Raw genomic sequence first — 19,451 nt, forward strand, 5'->3', positions numbered from 1 at the left:
AATACTGGTTCCATACAACTCATCGGTCAGCAGTGACCAAAACCCGATCGATGTGTGCGTGGAACGCACTTACTGTTTTTACGCTCACCCCACGCACACATGCATATAAAAAATGTTGCCAGAGAAAAATGATTTCGCTCGAAGTTGGGATTTTTACAAAGTCGTTGGTACTTGGTTATAATAATTAATTACTATAGCCTGTCAGCCCAAATTTTGGCAGTAGCAATGTACGTGTCAAACTAAAGTATGGTATCCCTATGAAACGAACAAAACCAGCAATGTGCCGTCGAACATGCCAGAGATATTTTTTTCAAGGTTGGTTACCTATTAAGCATCTGAAGTAACCGGGTACAGCAGGAACCCTTTTGATGCGATTCTGTCCGTCTGTCTGTCTGTCACATTTCTAAATATCTTAAGAACTGTTCTACTTATGCTATTGATTTGTTTTTAACATCTACAATTAAATTGGGAGTGTTATTATAGTGCTAACACATGACCGTGACCGTACGAGGACCCTGCCGCACCAAAGTCATCCAATTACTATCTTGTAAGTGGGAGCGAGAAAGAATTATTCTTTTCTAGCTCCCACGTACAGGCATATATCGAAAGTTGTAGTAGTGCGAAAAGCTTTTCCTTCGTATTTTTCCGTAAACGTTCGTATTTCTCATGCTAGTTCAGTCAATTTCAGTACTTCTTGTACTGAGACTGACTGAAATACGAGTACCATGACATTCGTACGTTGCACAGACAGAAGCAGATTAGTCAGAAATCTAAAAAACAACAAAATTTGTGTCTTTGAGGAAACTTAGGAATTTTTACTTATATACATAGAAAACATCCATGACTAAGGAACAAATATCTGTGCTCATCAGTCTCATCACTCAAATAAATGCTCTTACCGGGATTCGAACCTGGGACCGCGGCTCAGCAGGCAGGGTCACTACCGAGTGAGCCAGACCGGTCGTCGATTATGCGTACGACGACGTGATGACGTATCATGTAATCGAATATGATTTCATAAACGCACCACATAGACCGCGGGCCAGAGGAAAATTTGAGTGATCCTGGCGTCCCGATACCTCGTAGAGCGGTTAACTGCCATGAATAATGAACATTCGTGAAAGTCAGTTGCCATACAACTTACCTCGCGTATCTCGCGTGGTGGGACTCGAGGTCAGCCTTGGAGGGAGGCGGGGGTACAAGCGCGGGGCCCAGACCGAGGCCTAGGCCTCCGCCCAGCGTCGGCGAAAACCGGTACAGTTCACTGCGGATGCAAAAATCAATTAAATAGGTAGGATGACATTGGCAACACCAGATGTTAAAGAATTGGTTGTAAAAAAGGAAAAACAAAAACATTCTAAACGTTCAATAGTCCATAATTTGTAAAATAAGATAAGCACTGTTTAAAACATAATCGCTAAAATATACCTTATATGTAATAAAAATAATTGACGATGCAAGCTGTATCACATCTTTGACGGGAGTTCAAGGCTGGCAAAGAAGCAATAGGTATCAACCTTGGATTTTCGTATTCATCTTTTTATAATTTCAAAACAAATTAATCTAAAATGCTTGCTATAAATTTTTTAAGCAGTTTCACTTTGTCAAGTCTGCTTGAATCAAGTCCGATTTAGGCTCTGTTATATGTATATAAAAGAGTCCTTAAGAACCAATCGGAGTATTATAATTGATATCGCATAAATTAATTAAAAAATAACTCCGAGCTTTATAAATCTTTGGTAAACTAAACTAACAACTTCAATATACGTGACATTTTGCATATAAGTCACCTAAGTAATGCTCCGAGTTTGCAGAAATAACTTCTATATAAACCAGACCGCAAGGAAACAGATACAAATTGGGACTAAAGTGATAACTTGCAGACTCCGATTGGCTCGAATTGGAACAGTGCTTAAATCGTCCTGAACGGCGCAAGAACAGACTCGATGCCAAATTCTTATATGTCCTATATGCTTCAGCTAAAAAGCTCTAAGTAGCACCACATATCATGGATCTTATTATGTAAGTTCGCTAGTTAAATAAATCAACGGAATTTATAGAAGATTATCTTGATATCTGTCATCTTAATAAAAAAACACAATAATAAATAAAAAGCGGATTTAGTATCAAAATGAAATCTATTTAAGCTGCCGTACTCTGATGTTTAAAAAGGTGATAATCTCAAAAAGTGGAAAAGATTTCTTACTGAACTATTGTCTCACCTCTGAAACAGTCTCTTATGATATGACTCACATCTGCTTATCAATAATTGCATATGAGTTCATTTTAATCCTTTAATTCAACAACATCACATGATTAGGGCAGCTCAATGGCTCTAACAAAAGAAATCAAATTCTAACAAAAAATACTCTTGATATCGGCTACCGGCTCTTCTAAGATCGAATGCGCCATTGTAAGCCTGCAAACGTAATCTTAGAAAATCAGACAGGCTACCAAGCTACGTACAGTGAGTCTTCAAAAGGGCTTTCAGATTTTAGAGAGAGGGGAAAAGACTTAATGTCCATTTTACAATTTCACCCGAAGGCCTTTTTGAAATCTCCTGGGCTGTAAGCCAACAACGAGAATGACATACAGGAACGCGCAGTGGGGCAGTCCCTCCGGCCAGCCGGACCCGGCGAGGGGGGACACCGGCGACGGAGGGCGGGCCCCCGCGGTGGTGTACCTTGGGAGAGGCCTATGACCCAGTCAGATATACACAAGATACACACTAGCCTGTTCCCGAGAGTTGATCGTGTATAGCCATAGGCCTCTCCCCTATTTGGAGGCCGAAGGGAAGGGGAAGTAAAGGAGACTAACTTCCTGACGACTGTCAAATTGATGAATAGTCAAATGTTAATAGAACTAAATACGAAACCAGTCATCAGGAGATTAAACAAGTTTCAAAGAAAGGAGGTATGTTTTCCCCACGCTCTTAAAGTGCATCTAACATGGAGTATATTTTGTTTCTCTGCATCTAATCAACTGTCGGGAACAGGAAAACATTAGAATCTAAATCAGCTTTTAACTCTCAGCCAGTTTAGAACTTATATATAATATATAAGGTGAATTCTGTAGACCAAATGGCATTCACTAGAACTGATAGGGTCACATGCTCTAAACGTTAAAGGCGGTTTTTAAGTTACAAGTATATGTTAGAGGCTATCAGTACTATCAGTAGTCATAATACTTCTGTGAGACCTTATGTGGCGTTGGGAAATACAGATAAGAAGCTTATACTAAGTTTATAATTATGGCTATGACATATATACCGTTACGAGTTACGGAATTCTAATGAAGTAGATTTACGATTATTTGTTTAAAAGATATTGAAATAGGAGCATAATGGACGATTTACTAGATTATGTTTTTCCTTGATTGGATTTATGGTAAGTTACCAAAACGGAATGCTTTAAATCTTGAAGTTGCTAGGTTTTTATAAGCGGTTGTGCCAATTGAATGGTTTAATTCCTAGCGTGTATAGATACATAGTTTTCTTAATATACCGCTTATCCTAGTGTGATTAAGGTTCTTTCTAAAACTCGGGGTTCACGAATAAAGTCTTCAGTTGATTTGAGACTCGAGTGACATTTCCATTGAACGTTTTAACTATATAATACGTTACTATACGATTTAAGGGGACAGACGAATTCACAAGCTTCAGTATGAGTGGTTTGCTTTTAAAAATGATTTGTCAGGTGTTCTAAACGATCGCTAGTCCTTTTTAACTTAAGCGGTGTATTTTTCCATCTAGCATTTAACCCTTTCGCTGACAGTGCTACGCTACGTGCTGTCACTGAACATACATTACATATACGGGTATGTCGGGCTGTCGATGTACTGTCAACGAATGGGCCCTGCTCTGGACATGCCCTAAAAATGGTAGATTCTCGAAGCTCACCTCGATAGACTAGATGTGGAGATCGGCAGCGACGTGGGGTACGGACTTCGGAAACTGCTGGCTGCCGAGGAGATGGGGTACATGCTCGGGGTATGCCTGGGCAAAATGTATTCATTAGTATACCCGAAAGTGTGCATAGATAGTAAGTACAAAAGTGTTATATGTAGGTAAACGAAGAAAAATACATAAGAAAAACCGGCCAAGAGAGAGACACCTTTAAAAAAGCAAAATAAGGAGGTGCCTAGAACTATTTATAGACATCTCAGCATGTTGTTGTGGACAGCACTGGCGTATGGTGCAAGCGATAAGCTGTCGGCGACAGTCGCTTCCGTGTAAATAAAAGAGAGAGCGACACGAGCTGACACGGGAGCGACTATGTTTAAATAATAAATAAATAAATATTATAGGACATTCTTACACAGATTGACTGAGGCCCACGGTAAGCTCAAGAAGGCTTGTGTTGTGGGTACTCAGACAACGATAAATATAATATTTATAAATACTTGTATACGTAGAAAACATCCATGACTCAGGAACAAATATCTGAGCTCATCACAAAAATAAATGCCTTTACCGGGATTCGAACCCGGGACCGCGGCGCAGCAGGCAGGGTCACTACCGACTGCGCCAGACCGGTCGTCAAACCGGTTTACCGTTTACCGGACCGGTTTAGTCCGTTTCTATCGCCGATAGTTCATAGTTTACTCGCTTTTGGGACCAGTGTCTAAGACCATCGGGTCTTAACATGCTGAGATGAGGCTATGGGTCAAATTTAGCGTCCACAAACATTTTGGCATGGAATTTCCATAGACTTCTGCTGCGTATTAAACGTTAATGTGTCTGTCAACTGTGGTGGATGCAACCCTGTGTCTAGGCACAGTCGGCACCTTCTAGTCACGATTGAATTGATTGTGATAATTCATTGAAGAACTACATAAGTGTTTTACCGTTAGTGCATTTTGACATTATCTGATCCGATATCGGAAGTAGGAAGGATTTCAAACGAAAAAATCAAAGATGTCAGCGTAAATATATGGGATATCAGTCCGACATCCGATAATGTGAAAACGCACTTAAGGTCTACAACTCACTGATGCACTATTTGTAATTGAACAGAGTATTGTAAAGTGTACTCACCACGAGGCCGCCACTTGTGACATTTCCGGACTGAGCATGGGGTAAGGGTAGGTGCCCCCCGGGAAGGGGTACATCGGTGTCCGCGCCAGACCTGCCGCTGTGAAAGGGTTGACAAATTATTAATCAGAGTTTTTAGTTTTAGGTATTGGAAGATGAAATAATGATGTTTTTATTGAAGAGCATTGTTTAAATACATACAAGTTATGACTTAAGGGCTGTATTCCTAAATTGATATTGTAATGACATGTTGCTAGCACGCTGCATACTTTGACACGTTAGGCGTATAAAGATACTCGTACCAGCCAATCTCGTCTTTAAGTACATATAGAAAGCGACAAAGTCCTTTGACTACACTTTGGCACAATTATTATTCTAACTATTTTCATAAACTGGCTGTATAGTAAATTTAAACCTAAATAACAATTATTTTGGTGCAAAAGTTATCCATAACCATCCAAAGGGGTAACGCCATAAGTATTATGGGTACTTTTGCACCAGAAACGATAAGGAGCGGGGTTTAATAGTTAGTTTATTTGTAAATATTTATTTTAAGTTACCTTTTATTAAAATGTTGTATTTTCTTATTAATTGTTGATTGTATTATATATTTTGTTTGACGATGCAAATTTGCTGATTTTCTAGGTACATGTATAATTTGTAAATATTTTGATATTGCATGAAATCTAATTATTTTTCTACTTATTATTATTATTATGAAATGACATAAATACCAATAGGTAGGCACTTTACGCGCATGGTTTAATTCTTAGTTAGCTTTAGTTTAGTACCTGTTCAGTAATTCAATTCCTGTTTGACAACTTTCCTTATATACAATAATATAATTATTCTGTATTGTAATTGTGCATGTTTGAGATATAATGTAGATATTGACGATGCAAAAGCGGTCCATTTGATCCTACTTGAATAAATGAATTTTTATCTTTTTATCTTTATCTTTAATAGAAATTATGTTTATATAACAATAACAATTTATTCTATTCCACTAACAGAATGGGTACATACATACAAGCAAGTTATAACTAACACAAATATTGATTAAAGGTATATTGGCGCAGTCGGTTGGATTGGGAACTATGACGTTATAATACGTCCCACGTTTGTCTAAAATCAAAATTAACATTTTTACAATTCTGTTTATTAGAAAGAGACAAAACAGGGTTATTTATGATATGAATTAGGTGGGGCCCATTTATGTACACGTCGCGTAGAGGTTGCATTCGAGTTCGAGTTACAAAACATTGCGGTATTTGATGGAAGTGCCTGAATTGTATGTAACGTGAACAGTCCGCAATGTAACGCGTGCGAATTCGCACCACAAATGGGCAGTGTGATTTTAATTATTTACTGAATATTTGGTACCTACCAAGTTTGGAGTCTAGCTGGTAAGGCGGAGGAATGCCCATGTGGGCAGGGGGAGGTTGGCCCAGGTCGCCCCCGGGGCAAAATAGGGATAAACTGCCCCCGGCTGGAAGGCCCATCTTGCCCGCCTGCAACAAAGGAGACAAACATTATTGTCATGTTATAATTCACATAAAACAAAGGGTGTAACTGTATTTGTGTAGTTTCTATGCAGAAGATTTCACTTTGCAGCATGCCATTAGGATGTTTTGACAGCAAAATATACAAGCAAATCTCCTACTTAAGGTACCTACTAGTATATCAGTAACACCTTTCACTAAAGATTGATGCAGAGATGGAAGAAAACAAACCTCTATCGTATGTGTGTATAAACATGTCTACTTAATAGAAAATAATCGTTAATATATCAAGACCGGAAGGTAACAACTTCTTTAAAAAACCCATTTGTAAAGGTTGTCATTCAACTTTCATTAAATAAAGTCAGCCAAACAGATTACTACAAAAACATAAAAGTTTCAAAAAACCTCCAATTTACAGTTACACAAAACTTTCTGTCGCTAACGGCATAAAATCCTCTAAATATGTATAAGGTGATAAAAACAGCGCTTTCAATAACGCTCCAAGACATGTCATTAGCCACAAATTGGCGGGACCCATCCGTCTGCCTCCCGCCCAATTATGCAAAATGGCGGCGCAAGTGCCATCCACTGTCGCACCTCTAATTAAACGGGAAACTTCTTTCCAACACTCCATTATGCGAGAAAAACGACACGCCGCGACAAAAAATTCATAACCGCTCCTTTTTTAAATTTTGAAGAGCAGGAACTGCTTATTAAGACAATAATTGCCAGAAACAAAGAACCCACTAATTAATAATAAAACGCACAAAGAAGCTATTCACGCGCGGGGCAGAAAAAAACTAAAAAGCCCGAACGGTGGTCGAAAAACGACATGCGAGGACGAAACAAAAAGGGCATAGACAATGATGACAGTCGACGCATAATGCGGGAGCGAGTTCTTAATTTGAAAATATTTCCATAATAAGATTTGTCTATGGCAGAGACAAAAGCGCGCTTTGTTCGGAGGCCGTTATACTTTAAAAATTAAAACAAGCAATTAGGATTTCAATTTGAATGGACTTTCTTTCATTTCAATCTTATAATATAACCGTGAGTTTGTAGCTCGTGTTATTTAATAATAGAAAAGTGAATTAACACTTTTCTATAACTTTGCCTTTAGCACAGTTTTCTCAAAAAAAAAAATTCCAATTATGCTCTAGTACGTTAAAAAAAGTCACATCTCTCCGAAAAAGTAATCAAATATAAATCTTGAATCAGAGTACTAAAGTAGACATTCTATTGGCACATACGTCGTACATACCAAATGGATATACGATATACGTAATTTCCCTGAAAAAGGCAATAAATCAAAAATGTAAAAATAAAAAACAAATAGAATTATGAAGAAATTATTTTGTCATTACACTCATTACATTATTGAGACGCATGTAGATTGTGGGATTTGTGGGTAGGTTGACCATGATTTTAGTAACCATAATTATGTGTTTTTCCATAGCGAAAAGGTCCTGATCCTCATTGCATAAAAACAATTTTATTTACCACGATTTATACTATAAAAAATTCTTGACTTCTTAAGTGTTAGCACATTCCATGTTAAGAGCAAAAAATTACGCAATTAAGGTGACAAGTGACTTTGTCATATTTTAAGTACAACTTAATGTATGAACATCATTGAATTAGCTAAGCTCGTTAAAACTTGCATTCCACCTTTTCAGCTTACAGGTGGACTTGAGCGTGAAGAGGGTAGTTATAAATCGAATGAAAGCGTGACGTCACCGCGACAACCTCTCTAATTGGACGGCGGTCCATCGACTGATACTTGAAAATTGAATAGCTTGTTAACGAGAATGTTGCTAGCCGAGATTTGCGAGTGGCTCCTAACAACATGTACGGTGGGGTGACAAGGTTTTTGTTTTTTTGTGGACAAGACTTTTTTTTTTTAATGCTGTGGGAGTTTTCATGCTGTTTTTGTGGCACTGAACAGACGTAGCTCACTATGCAAATACATTGAAGTCTGTGCAGGAAGAGAGTCATAGAATGTATTGTTTTCCGTATATTCAATGACTTCTCTATTTTCGCACAGACTCGTAGATAATTAACGATAGTATGCAGGCAAGTCAACACTTTCGCTTGAAGAACACCCAGAACAAGTGAATGAATAAGAATATGCCATCATTTTACCGTAAGACCCAGACTAATTTTTTTCCCAGACCGATTTCGAATTTGGTATCCTTTTTTATTTCTATGAGAGTTGACAACAATGACAACTAGAATTTATTTTATAGTTGTACAAGTACGCCGGGACTTACGATCTTATAACACGTGGATAAACTGAGAAATGTACAATTTCGCTGCAAGAATATTTTTAAAATTGGACCTCAGATAAAACAATTATGCTTTATGCTGTAAAAGATGTGGACTCATCAACATCATGTATGTATGTAAACTTTATTGCAAAAAAACATAAAACATAAATATGAGACAGGATAGACAGTACAAAGGCGAACTTATCACTTTAAGCGATTTCTGCCAGCTAACCTCATGTATGACATTAATCAGCATTAAAAAAAAACAACCAAACAAAATAAGACAAAACCATGGTAACCCTACCCCTTTACCATTTAGAGCCTAACCCGAACTCGAGCCCGGGGCTCGAGAAAATGGGCTTTTCTGCGCGTGACGTACAAATGTTTGTAATTTCTCCCGCTCAATTCAATTTGTGAACACGAATGTACCTGTGTGTAGTTTAACTATGATATGTGGAGAATTTTCGAAACATTAACGTAAGTAGATGGAATTTATTCCAAACTGACTTTACAGTTTTAGCTTTCCCTTATGGAGAAAAGTGTTAAGTACCTAAATTGTCTTTTTTTTCATTCAGTTACCGTGGTATAAAAAATATGACTGACTATTCACGAAATAGATATAAAGATTTACGAACTTTTTTCGCATAAAAGATTCGATTCGCGGTAAAAATAACGTAATCAAATCTGTAGTGTACAGCTTTCAGGCTCAGATGTTTACAAAATAAAAGCAAGTAAATAATTTTAGTCCCTACTTCTGGGAATGTTCCCTATTTCGTCAAATAAAAACACAACACTAGTAACAGAATTGGACAGGTAAGTGAAAATAACTTATCCGTCATACGCCAGCATCCAAGAAAATTGCCATCCGGGCTTAGCACACAATCACAAACACACACATTTGGAAATCTTGCACACACACAACCCCTTTGGCCAATGGGGGCGCGGGGCGGTCTTAGGGTAGTGGGCGTGGAGGAGCCCGGTTGCCATGACGACGGGAGGGGCGACCTTGCGCGTTCTTTTTGGGGTTGTGAAGAAACTGATTGTTTAAGATTGGGTTTGGTTATGATTTGATGGTAGTTTTTGAAGGAAATGTTATCGTGAATTTTTAAGACCAGTATGACGGCTATACAAACAACTATGTTGATTTAATAGACACTGCATCTGTTTTATGTCCAATAAAAATAATATCGATAAAAAAAAAGTTAGAAATATAGGTAACATTTAGATAATAGATTTAGACGACCGGTCTGGCGGTAGTGACCCTGCCTGCTAAGCCGCGGTCCTGGGTTCGAATCCCGGTAAAGGCATTTATTTGTGTGATGAGCACATATATTTGTTCCTGAGTCATGGATGTTTTCTATGTATATAAGTATGTATATATCTATTTAAGTATGTATATCGTCGCTTAGCACCCATAGTACAAGCTTTGCTTAGTTTGGGGCTAAGTTGATCTGTGTAAGGTGTCCCCAATATTTATTTTATTTATTTATTTTTATTTATATAATCAGTTTTTCATTAGATTTATAAATATTTATCACGTATTATCTCATTTACCTATATTTCTTGAGTATCAAAAGTTATGTTATTTTCGGCTGTCTTAGTTTTTTTATTCTATTTTTAACGAGTAAAATCATGTTCTGCCATGAAATTAATTACTAGCTTTTGCCCGCGGCTTCGCTCGAGTTAGAAAGAGACAAAAAGTAGCCTATGTCACTCACTCACCATCCCTTAAACTATCTCGACTTAAAAAATCACGTCAATTCGTTCCGTTTTGCCGTGAAAGACGGACAAACAAACAGACACACACACTTTCCCATTTATAATATTAGTATGGATGAGTACAGATGTAATGGGAAAAGAACTCCCTTCGTATTTTTCCGGAATCGTTCGTATTTGTCATGCTAGTTCATAACATCGAGCACCTATTTAAAGTAATATATAACGTCACTACTTTAAAAAAAACTTGTATCTTCGTCTGTCAATGAAAAGAAAATTGTAGTAAGTATGTATGGAATGCATATAGACTTACTTCGTTTTAACTTTGAGGAACAGCGTGAGATACGAGATTTTTTAAAAGTAGTGACGATAAGTATAATTTGTTGCTAAGTGTTAAAATTTAGTGGTAATAATGATGTTTTGATTTTTAATTGTTCTGTTTTTGTTATTCATCATAAAGATAACTATGTAGATAATATTTTGAAGTCGCTATAGAGTAATTATGTCATTCCAAGTCTAAACAATTAATTAAGAGAACAGTAACCAAGTCACAGTTGTTAATTGTTATCACTATGTTTATATAATATTGCTTAATTATTTACTGTTTTATAATATAATTGTTGTTAGTCGAAGTTGTATGACTTTGTAACCTTTCTTAACGGTGTTATCTTAACACGTTCACGGAGAGCTAGTGACGCCATCTGTCATAGACCAAAGGAAACAAATGACTACGCGTATGCTATAACATACGTGTCACGAATGTGTTAATGTATTTGTTTAATAGTTATACAATCATTCATTTATAGGTCGTTAGCAACCGGCTTTTATTTACATATTGAAACTTATGGATAATAACAAAAAAATATACATTGTATGTATATAATATTGAAAAAAAAAAAAAATTTTTTTTTCGCAGGTTGACGATATTGATATCTTTGCAGATGAAAAAAAGATGGCGTGGTTTTCGGAGCTGAATTTTATTTATTAATTCTGAGGGTTTTTTTCTCAAGCTGGTGATAGAGACGCGCTAGGTATTAACGCGCGTTTTAATAATAAATAGAGATAATCTGCCTTACAAAATATTACAACTCTATTTGTCTCTTACCACTACACAACTACGCCACTTTTTTATAAATTCGACCTATATAGAAATATTCGTCCCTGAGGTAATAACTACAGCCTATTTTATAAACAGTCTCTGAATAGGCTTGCGAAAATGACAAAAACTAAATGCCATGTAGATTCGCATGCACAGCTAGTTAAACATACACAATTCCTACAAATCCTTAACCCTTACAAAAACCATACTACCCTCCGTCGCAATTTCTTACCCATATCCGGAATCGGTCCTTCGAACCGGACGCGCTCCGGAACCTACTAACGAGGGAAATCATTTCTGTATGTATGTATGTATGGAAATGGATTTTAGACGGGTTCATACTCCATTAGGCGACCCAGTGGGTTTCTGCTCGAGAGGATTTCTTTGTTCAGTTGCATTTGGATACAGTGCAAAGACATTGTTATATTTTGATACGTACGCTATTAAGTATGGAATAAGATAATGATGGTCTAAATATGTTTAAAAAACGAAAAATTACATGTTTCGTGAGTACATTTAATTTTCTGCAAGTAAATATATTAAAATAAGACGCCACATAATTATGATTTATAGCCGAAATCGAACCCTGACCCTTCCCTGTATTTCAGAATTCAAAGATTTTAAAGCACTATAAGTATATATTGCTTTAATCCAATTCAACATACTATATCCGAATATTTTATATAAAATGTGCATAGCATATTATTCCTTATTAAATTTGACAATGACTTGCCCCAGTGTCAACAGTAAAATAAATAATAAATATACTCTGAAAGACCAAATAAAAAAGATATAAATTTCAGCATTCATTCAAAAACAATTCCCAACAGAAAAGGTAAAATTCCAGTAATATTCATCAAAGTTATTTTTTACTGTGTGTATATTATTTTTGAAATCGTCTTAAAAACGCAAACTAAGCCTTCCAAATCTAATTCTAAACATACCTCGATACTCCACAAATCAGATACACAGCATCATTAAAACACAAAGAAAGATCCTTTAAAAAAATAATACACTTATAGCGATTTTCTTCAAAATCTAATCCTTGAAATCCTGGAGGGGTGGCGACGCAAATATCGGGGGGAGGTCAACGACCCCGCATGCAGATCAATGGGGGAGGAAAACGGGGTAGGAGGCTGTAAGTTTTTAAAGCCTTTTTATTTAATACGAGGTTTTTGAGCATGAGAGTGTATTATTACTTGCCCTCAACTAATACTTTCTGTTCCTCTTTGTATGTTCAATTTGTCGCTTGTTTATTATGTTACTGTCCTTTTTATGTTATTAAGTTAATATTACGTCTTATGTCTGCTGTCAATTTACTTGTACAGTGGCGGTATTCCGCATCTGTTTGATATTTGTGCTGTCACTTATTTTAGTTTAGCTCTTAGCTTAGTTTATTTAGTCCGGGACCACTGAAAATCAGCGCTTCGGCATGCCGTGGCAATATGCTGAGTGGGCTCCCAATTTAACATCTAGATTGTGTTGTTTTTACCTTTGTTATATTTGTCCAAATTGATGTTAAATAAAAAATATTCTATTCTATTCTAAAAATGTTATAAACATTAAATAAATGTCATATACAAAGAAAAAGTGACCAAAGCCTCCAGTGCTTCCAGCTCGGAGCACTGGAGGCTTTGGTCACTTTTTCTTTGTATATGACATTTATTTAATGTTTAGAACATAATAGTAGTGTTACTACTTAAAATAACAAGTTAAAATATTTTCTATGAAAGTAATTTAATTTGTTCTTAGAGTGAAAAATGTTATATGATTTTGTGTCAAGAATTGCTAGTTTAAAGGTATAAGATATAGTACTAGACCAATACCAGTTATTCGTTGGTTATTTATAAACGTTGTTATACTCGCTAGTCTGAGCTGTATTCTCGCTAAGCGGTTACAATAGCGTAGGGAGAAGGGACGCCAATTATGTTTTTGACGGCTCCAGGCCAAATTGGACTCGCCACCGTATTTACTTTATTTACAAGTCTAATTTATGTACGTAGTCTAGTGTGTGTACGTCTATATAGTACCTACGAGCACGGAGTCTAGTGTGTGTATGTAGTGCGACCGTTTTAAAGTCTAGATAGTTTATCTACTACTGTACACGTTATAATAATATACATAAAAAAAGTTTTGTTTCAGGCATGAAATAAAAAGAAACACATATGAAAGAAAAAGTGACCGAGGCCTTCAGTGCCTGAGTGAGGCTGGAATCGAACCAGCGTACCCTGCAATCGCGGCAGATGCCTGTTTCCGCTCGGCCACCCAGGTCACAGCTGCTGAGGTCGAAATTATCTCTCATATGAGTAATCTATACAAGGACTCGTAGCGCCCTCTGAAATGAAATACCCATAGGTTATAAATAGCTTAAAACTATAAATTAAAAAAAAATAGGTGTCTATACACTGTATAGGTCAAACATTGCCTTAAACCGAGACGCATGGAAGAAAGAGAGGGAGGCCTTTGCCCAGCAGTGGGACCCAACAGGCTAACAAGTAAAAAAACATAAGATATTACAGTGCTGTACTGTCTTGTTTGCCATTGCTAGTAAATAATATAAGTAGATATAGAACCTAATGTATTAGGAGCCTCGTCTGCCAACAAACCATACTCTGGTTTGGCAGAAGTTAAAGTTTAGTTTTAAGTTTTAGTTTTGAATAAACATTTATTTCATTATTTCATTTTCATTTTCATAGACAAGAGATAAGAGATATACCTACGTAGTTAAATTTTTATGCAAAATAGTTAACGCCGTGGCTTGCGTGGGCGACGGCGATGCGACGCATACGAAATCAAACCTTATCGATATGGAAGTATGAGACGCGACGGCGACGGTCGCGCGACCGTCGCCCACGCAAGAAACGGCGTAACAGTTTATTTTTAAATCTATCTAACCCAGGCCATCCTTTTATCAATATAACCCAGATTTTAAACATAATATAGATGCAATGACTCAGTCGTCAGCCGATTAAGATTGATGCCTCTTTGCTCACGCGCATGCCTCTCTCTCTTACACCGTTTGTTAGACAAGGATAGAACTATTTTGTGTTCTTGGAATGAAATGTAAAGAGAGCAAAATAGTGGGTGGCTTAGTGACAAGATGGCATAGATAGTTTAAATACGCGACTATATTGGGATAGGTATTTTAATGGGGGCTGGGATTGCAAAATGGTGTTTTTTAACCCCCGACGCAAAAACGACGGGGTGTTATAAGTTTGACGTGTCTGTCTGTCTGTCTGTTTGTCTGTCTGTCTGTGTGTGTGTGTCTGTCTGTGGCATCGTAGCTCCCGAACGGATGAGCCGATTTTGATTTCGTTTTTTTTGTTTGAAAGCTGAGTTAGTCGGGAGTGTTCTTAGCCATGTTTCATGAAAATCGGTCCACTATGTCGCGGTCGGCGGTTTTTTCAAAATTTTAATTTTGTGGTTACTCGTGAATTACATAAATTCGGAACACCCCCCCCCCCCCCCCCCATTCTCGGGAAGTGAGGGGTTAGAAAGAGACAAAAACTAGTATGTCACTGTCCATCCCTTCAACTACAATCACGCCAATCCGTTTTGCCGTGAAAGACGGACAAACAAACAGACACACACACTTTTACATTAATAATATAAGTATGGATGTGATTTGTGTCCACATTAATCCAATGCTAATAATAATTAGTCCACAGATGGCATTAATTGCGAGCCACTAACGCGCTCAAGTGCGTTTTATTCTTATTCAACGCGGGCATCGAATTCTGTATCTTTATACTGCGTTCACTTGCACGGGCCATCGTCAGGGGCAACCACTGTAAAATTTTAATATGATATGAAAAGTCGCGACACTAGCGCCACGTTCGATATTTTCTGGATCTCTTTATTTACATGAACATATTTACATAATTATATAAGAAACTAAGACTAAACTTAAAAGCTAGCTAATGTCTAAAATAGGCCCTTGAGGCATTGTACCAAGGATACTGTATCGCAATGCTGATACGTTGTGCGAGGAAGTCGCCAGCTCTTCGGTCACCAGGCCCCGTAGCCGAATGGCATTTCTCCGACGCCAAACGAAAGCGATACGCCGCTGGCTCTGTCGCGCCAATACGCAAGCGCGATAGAGATAGATATCTACTAGCGCTTCGTTTCGTGAGCGTTTCGTGAGCGATTGTGCCATTCGGCTAGCCACCCTGTTACCTCAACCAGACGCTTCGCGATTTCTGTGAACAACTTGTTCGCGTGGAGACCCCATGGACCTAGCTTCTACGCCAAAGGGTATTTTCTTATATTTTTAAAATCAGACATATATTTTATTTTTCTACATCAGCCGCTAAGGAAACATCTTTAGTATTTTCAAAGACATATGTACCTCCGTATAGACAGCTACAGTCTACGAAAAAAACGTATACGAACGAAACGGAAACGAACCATATACAAAATGGTACGGTGGCCTAGATGGCGTTATTGGCGTTACATGTTTGGGGGACGCTCGGCTAGATGGCGCTAATATTAATGTTTGACATTTTAACACATATCAAGCTAAGAATATGGGCCAAATTGTCGAAACTGAGGTTTAAAAGTTGCTGTGGAGCTTAGGCTTGCGTCGAGAGATAGCAGTATATGCACTGTGATTACATATTTTACTTTGATCCTCTTTGGTATTTTATAAAACACTGTATACACTTGATTGTTTTGTAGTTACCCTCAAAAACTGGTCTAAAAAAAAGTGGCCTCTTTTGCCTATCCAAGTTTCTACACAAGAAAAAAAATGTAAACAGCGTTTTTTTTAAAAATTACGTAAGTGTTTTGTTATCGACAGATGTAGAAATATTACTGAAACAATATCTAATTTTGAAGATATGAGAAAATATCGTCTATTTTTTTAATAAGTACTAAATTACATTAGTTTAAGAGAGCAGTCGACTCTCGTAACACTTTAAGCATTGCGAATAACATCACGCTCCCCACATAGCGTGAATCTTCCAGAAACTTCAACACATCATTTAAAACTCTACTTTAAACCTATACTTAAGTAAAGTCGGATTTACTGTAAAAGTGTAAAGTTTAAATATAAATCTCTTTCGACGATTGTCTTCGTCCGTGAATCGTAAACATTCCACTCAGTTTTTGATGGCGTTCTGAAAATCGATCGAATCGCACTTAAAATCGATTTGAGTCGAATGGATCGATTTGAGTTGCGACTTGATCGATTTTAAGTGCGAATCGAGTGTTCGATGGTGTTTAGCGGTTCGGTTTAATGTTGATGTGAAATGTTCGATTTAAATATATTGTTTTGTTTGATCCTTAAGGTTTTGTCTCGTATATTATGGGATTTTTTAGTTTTTTGAGAGTCTGGGCGAGCTCACTCTATCGTAGGCCACATCTTTGCATCATTAAAAAAAAATGTTATTTTTAAAAATCAGTATGAGGACCGTAGGTAATGAAGGTATGATTGTCATAAAAATCAATAAGGAGTATGTGACTACTTAAGATGCAGGCGTCCTTAGGCTATGGTGACATCTTACCATCACATTTATTCGTACCTATTCAAATATCGTGGTTTAAACTGCCAAAGAATATTTACGAAACTTTATTTTATTATAGCTTCGCTCGCGTTAGAAAGAGACAAAAAGTAGCCTATGCTATGTCACTCTCCATCCCTTCACCTATCTCCACTTATTAGTATAAGTATAAGTACGGATTTTTGTAATCCGCATAAAAACCGCACATATTTTAAAACACTTACGTCACCTTGCAAGACGTTCATATTTCCCAATTAGGACAAGATGAGACATATTTTGCCGTCCCTCTTTCTCCCACATATAATTTATATGTGCGACCCTGTCGGACGCGCCAGGCATTTCCGGATGGGGACCATTTCTTTTATTCCGAGTGTTGGTTTCATGTGACAATGTTATTTTTGTTTTTTCATGAGTTTTTTTATGTATCATGTCTTTTATTTTAAAGCTTCATACATTCATACACCAAAATTCCTGACGCATTTTCCTAAAATAATTATTTTTGTATAAATATCACGTTCCATATCTAAAGGGTCTTTGCGTATGCTTAATAGCGAATTTCTGTCCAAGAATTATATGAAAACTAACTTATAAAATAAATATTACTTGAAGCATAAGAACCCTCTTTGATTGAAAGACACAAATATGTAAAACAATTTATTTATTTAGCTGGTGGCCTAGCGGTAAGAGCATGCGACTTTCAATCCAGAGGTTGCGGGTTCGAACTTCGAACCCCGACTCGTACCGATGAGTTTTTCGGAACTTATGTGCGAAATGTCATTTGATATTTGCCCGTCGCTTTTCGGTGAAGGAAAACATCGTGAGGAAACCGGACTAATTCCAATAAGGCCTAATTATCCTTTGGGTTGGAAGGTCAGATGGCAGTCGCTTTCGTAAAACTAGTGCCTACGACAAATCTTGGGATTAGTTGTCACAGAGGACCCCAGGCTCCCATGAGCCGCGGCAAATGCCGGCATAACGCAGGAGGATGATGAATCGTATGGCATGAATTTAAAAATAGGCAATTGTTTGCCTGTTATTTTGTAAAACGATCAATATGTATGAGGTAAACTAACCAATCTACCCTATTAATACATAAAGATACCCACTGTCCGTCTGTCTATCAATTACCAGTATTTAAATCAAACAGATAATAACAAAGCTACATTTCAACCGATCTAAACACTAAATTGTCTTTCATCATTCATGGGTTTTATACAGGGTGCAATTTTATTGTTCTAATCGCCGATCAGCCCTCTGGACGTGTGATTATGGAGAGTGGTTAGTGGGAATCGTCTTAGGGAGTATTCTGATGAGGGAACTCTATTTTTTTTTTATAATAAGTCGTTGGCAAATAAGCACACGATACGGTCCGGTGACAGCATTGTTGGGTGCCACTTGGGGCAAAAATCAGTTTTTTAAGAGTTTGTAAAAAAAATTGTTAAGGGGCTGACAACACCAATTGCGCAAAATTGATGTTACTTGCGCAGTTTTTTTTAGACAAACTATTAGTTTTAGTAAGTCAAGTCAATTATATGTTATTATTATTCATTATATTTCAACGAACATGAGTACTCGATACACGTTTTAATGAAATCGGCTCGATAGAAAAAAATTGCAAAGATTGGTCTCGAGTTCGTCATTAAACGGTTCTATATTGTTCAATTATTCATTTGGTTGTCTTTAATTAAAATTACAATAGCAAAAATATACATATCTAAAACACTAACGAAACATTGCACAAATAAGTAATGTATCTTTCTATTTTATTTTAATATTTTTCTGTACTTTTCGTACCTAGCCGGGGCTCTTTTAGTGACATCGCGCTTTCACTTACTCCCATACGAATAGACAGTGTACGCTAGCGTCAAGGCCATTGGGTGTTGTCAGCGTCTTAATAAACAAATGTGGGTCTCTTAGAGACGTTTTAACATTATCCGAACTGATATCTGGTGTTAAATATAGGGTTTTAGGGATATCAGCGATAGGGATTAATATATAGGATATCGGTCCTACAAAAAAAAATGCACACTTAATCAGGTTTTAGACAAAAATTTAAGAGAATAAAACTACTCAAAACTACACAAAAAATTAGACTGTCTAATATAATTCCTACACGAGCATGTTTTTATTTCAGTTTATTTATTGTTTTTAAATACAGTTAATTACAGAATACTACTGTGGGAACTGTATAATATGTCAAAGTGTCGCCATAAAAACGGGGTAATTACGGTGACATGTCAAAGGGTTAATAGCGCAGGGCAGGGGTTGATTCGTTCATCAACTATTTAGTTTTCCTATTTTTTAAGTGGCTTATTAAGCAGACAAGTCTATTTA

The 19,451-nt window shown here is 37.0% G+C and overlaps 1 protein-coding gene across 4 annotated transcripts in view; it reads right to left on the minus strand.

Annotated features, from left to right (window-relative positions):
• The window catches only part of LOC125237359 (protein pangolin, isoforms A/H/I/S), a 257,665-nt gene that overhangs the window by 47,255 nt on the left and 190,959 nt on the right, over positions 1–19,451 (minus strand). For all 4 annotated transcript variants that reach the window (XM_048144361.1, XM_048144360.1, XM_048144363.1 and 1 more), the window contains 4 exons: positions 6,420–6,543; positions 5,036–5,132; positions 3,899–3,994; positions 1,145–1,264 (listed from right to left, as the gene is read on the minus strand). In XM_048144361.1, the coding sequence (XP_048000318.1) occupies positions 1,145–1,264; positions 3,899–3,994; positions 5,036–5,132; positions 6,420–6,543 (437 nt within the window). The remainder of the gene's footprint in view (positions 1–1,144; positions 1,265–3,898; positions 3,995–5,035; positions 5,133–6,419; positions 6,544–19,451) is intronic.

This window comes from Leguminivora glycinivorella, chromosome 21, assembly GCF_023078275.1.
Source record: "Leguminivora glycinivorella isolate SPB_JAAS2020 chromosome 21, LegGlyc_1.1, whole genome shotgun sequence".
NCBI lineage: Eukaryota > Metazoa > Arthropoda > Insecta > Lepidoptera > Tortricidae > Leguminivora > Leguminivora glycinivorella.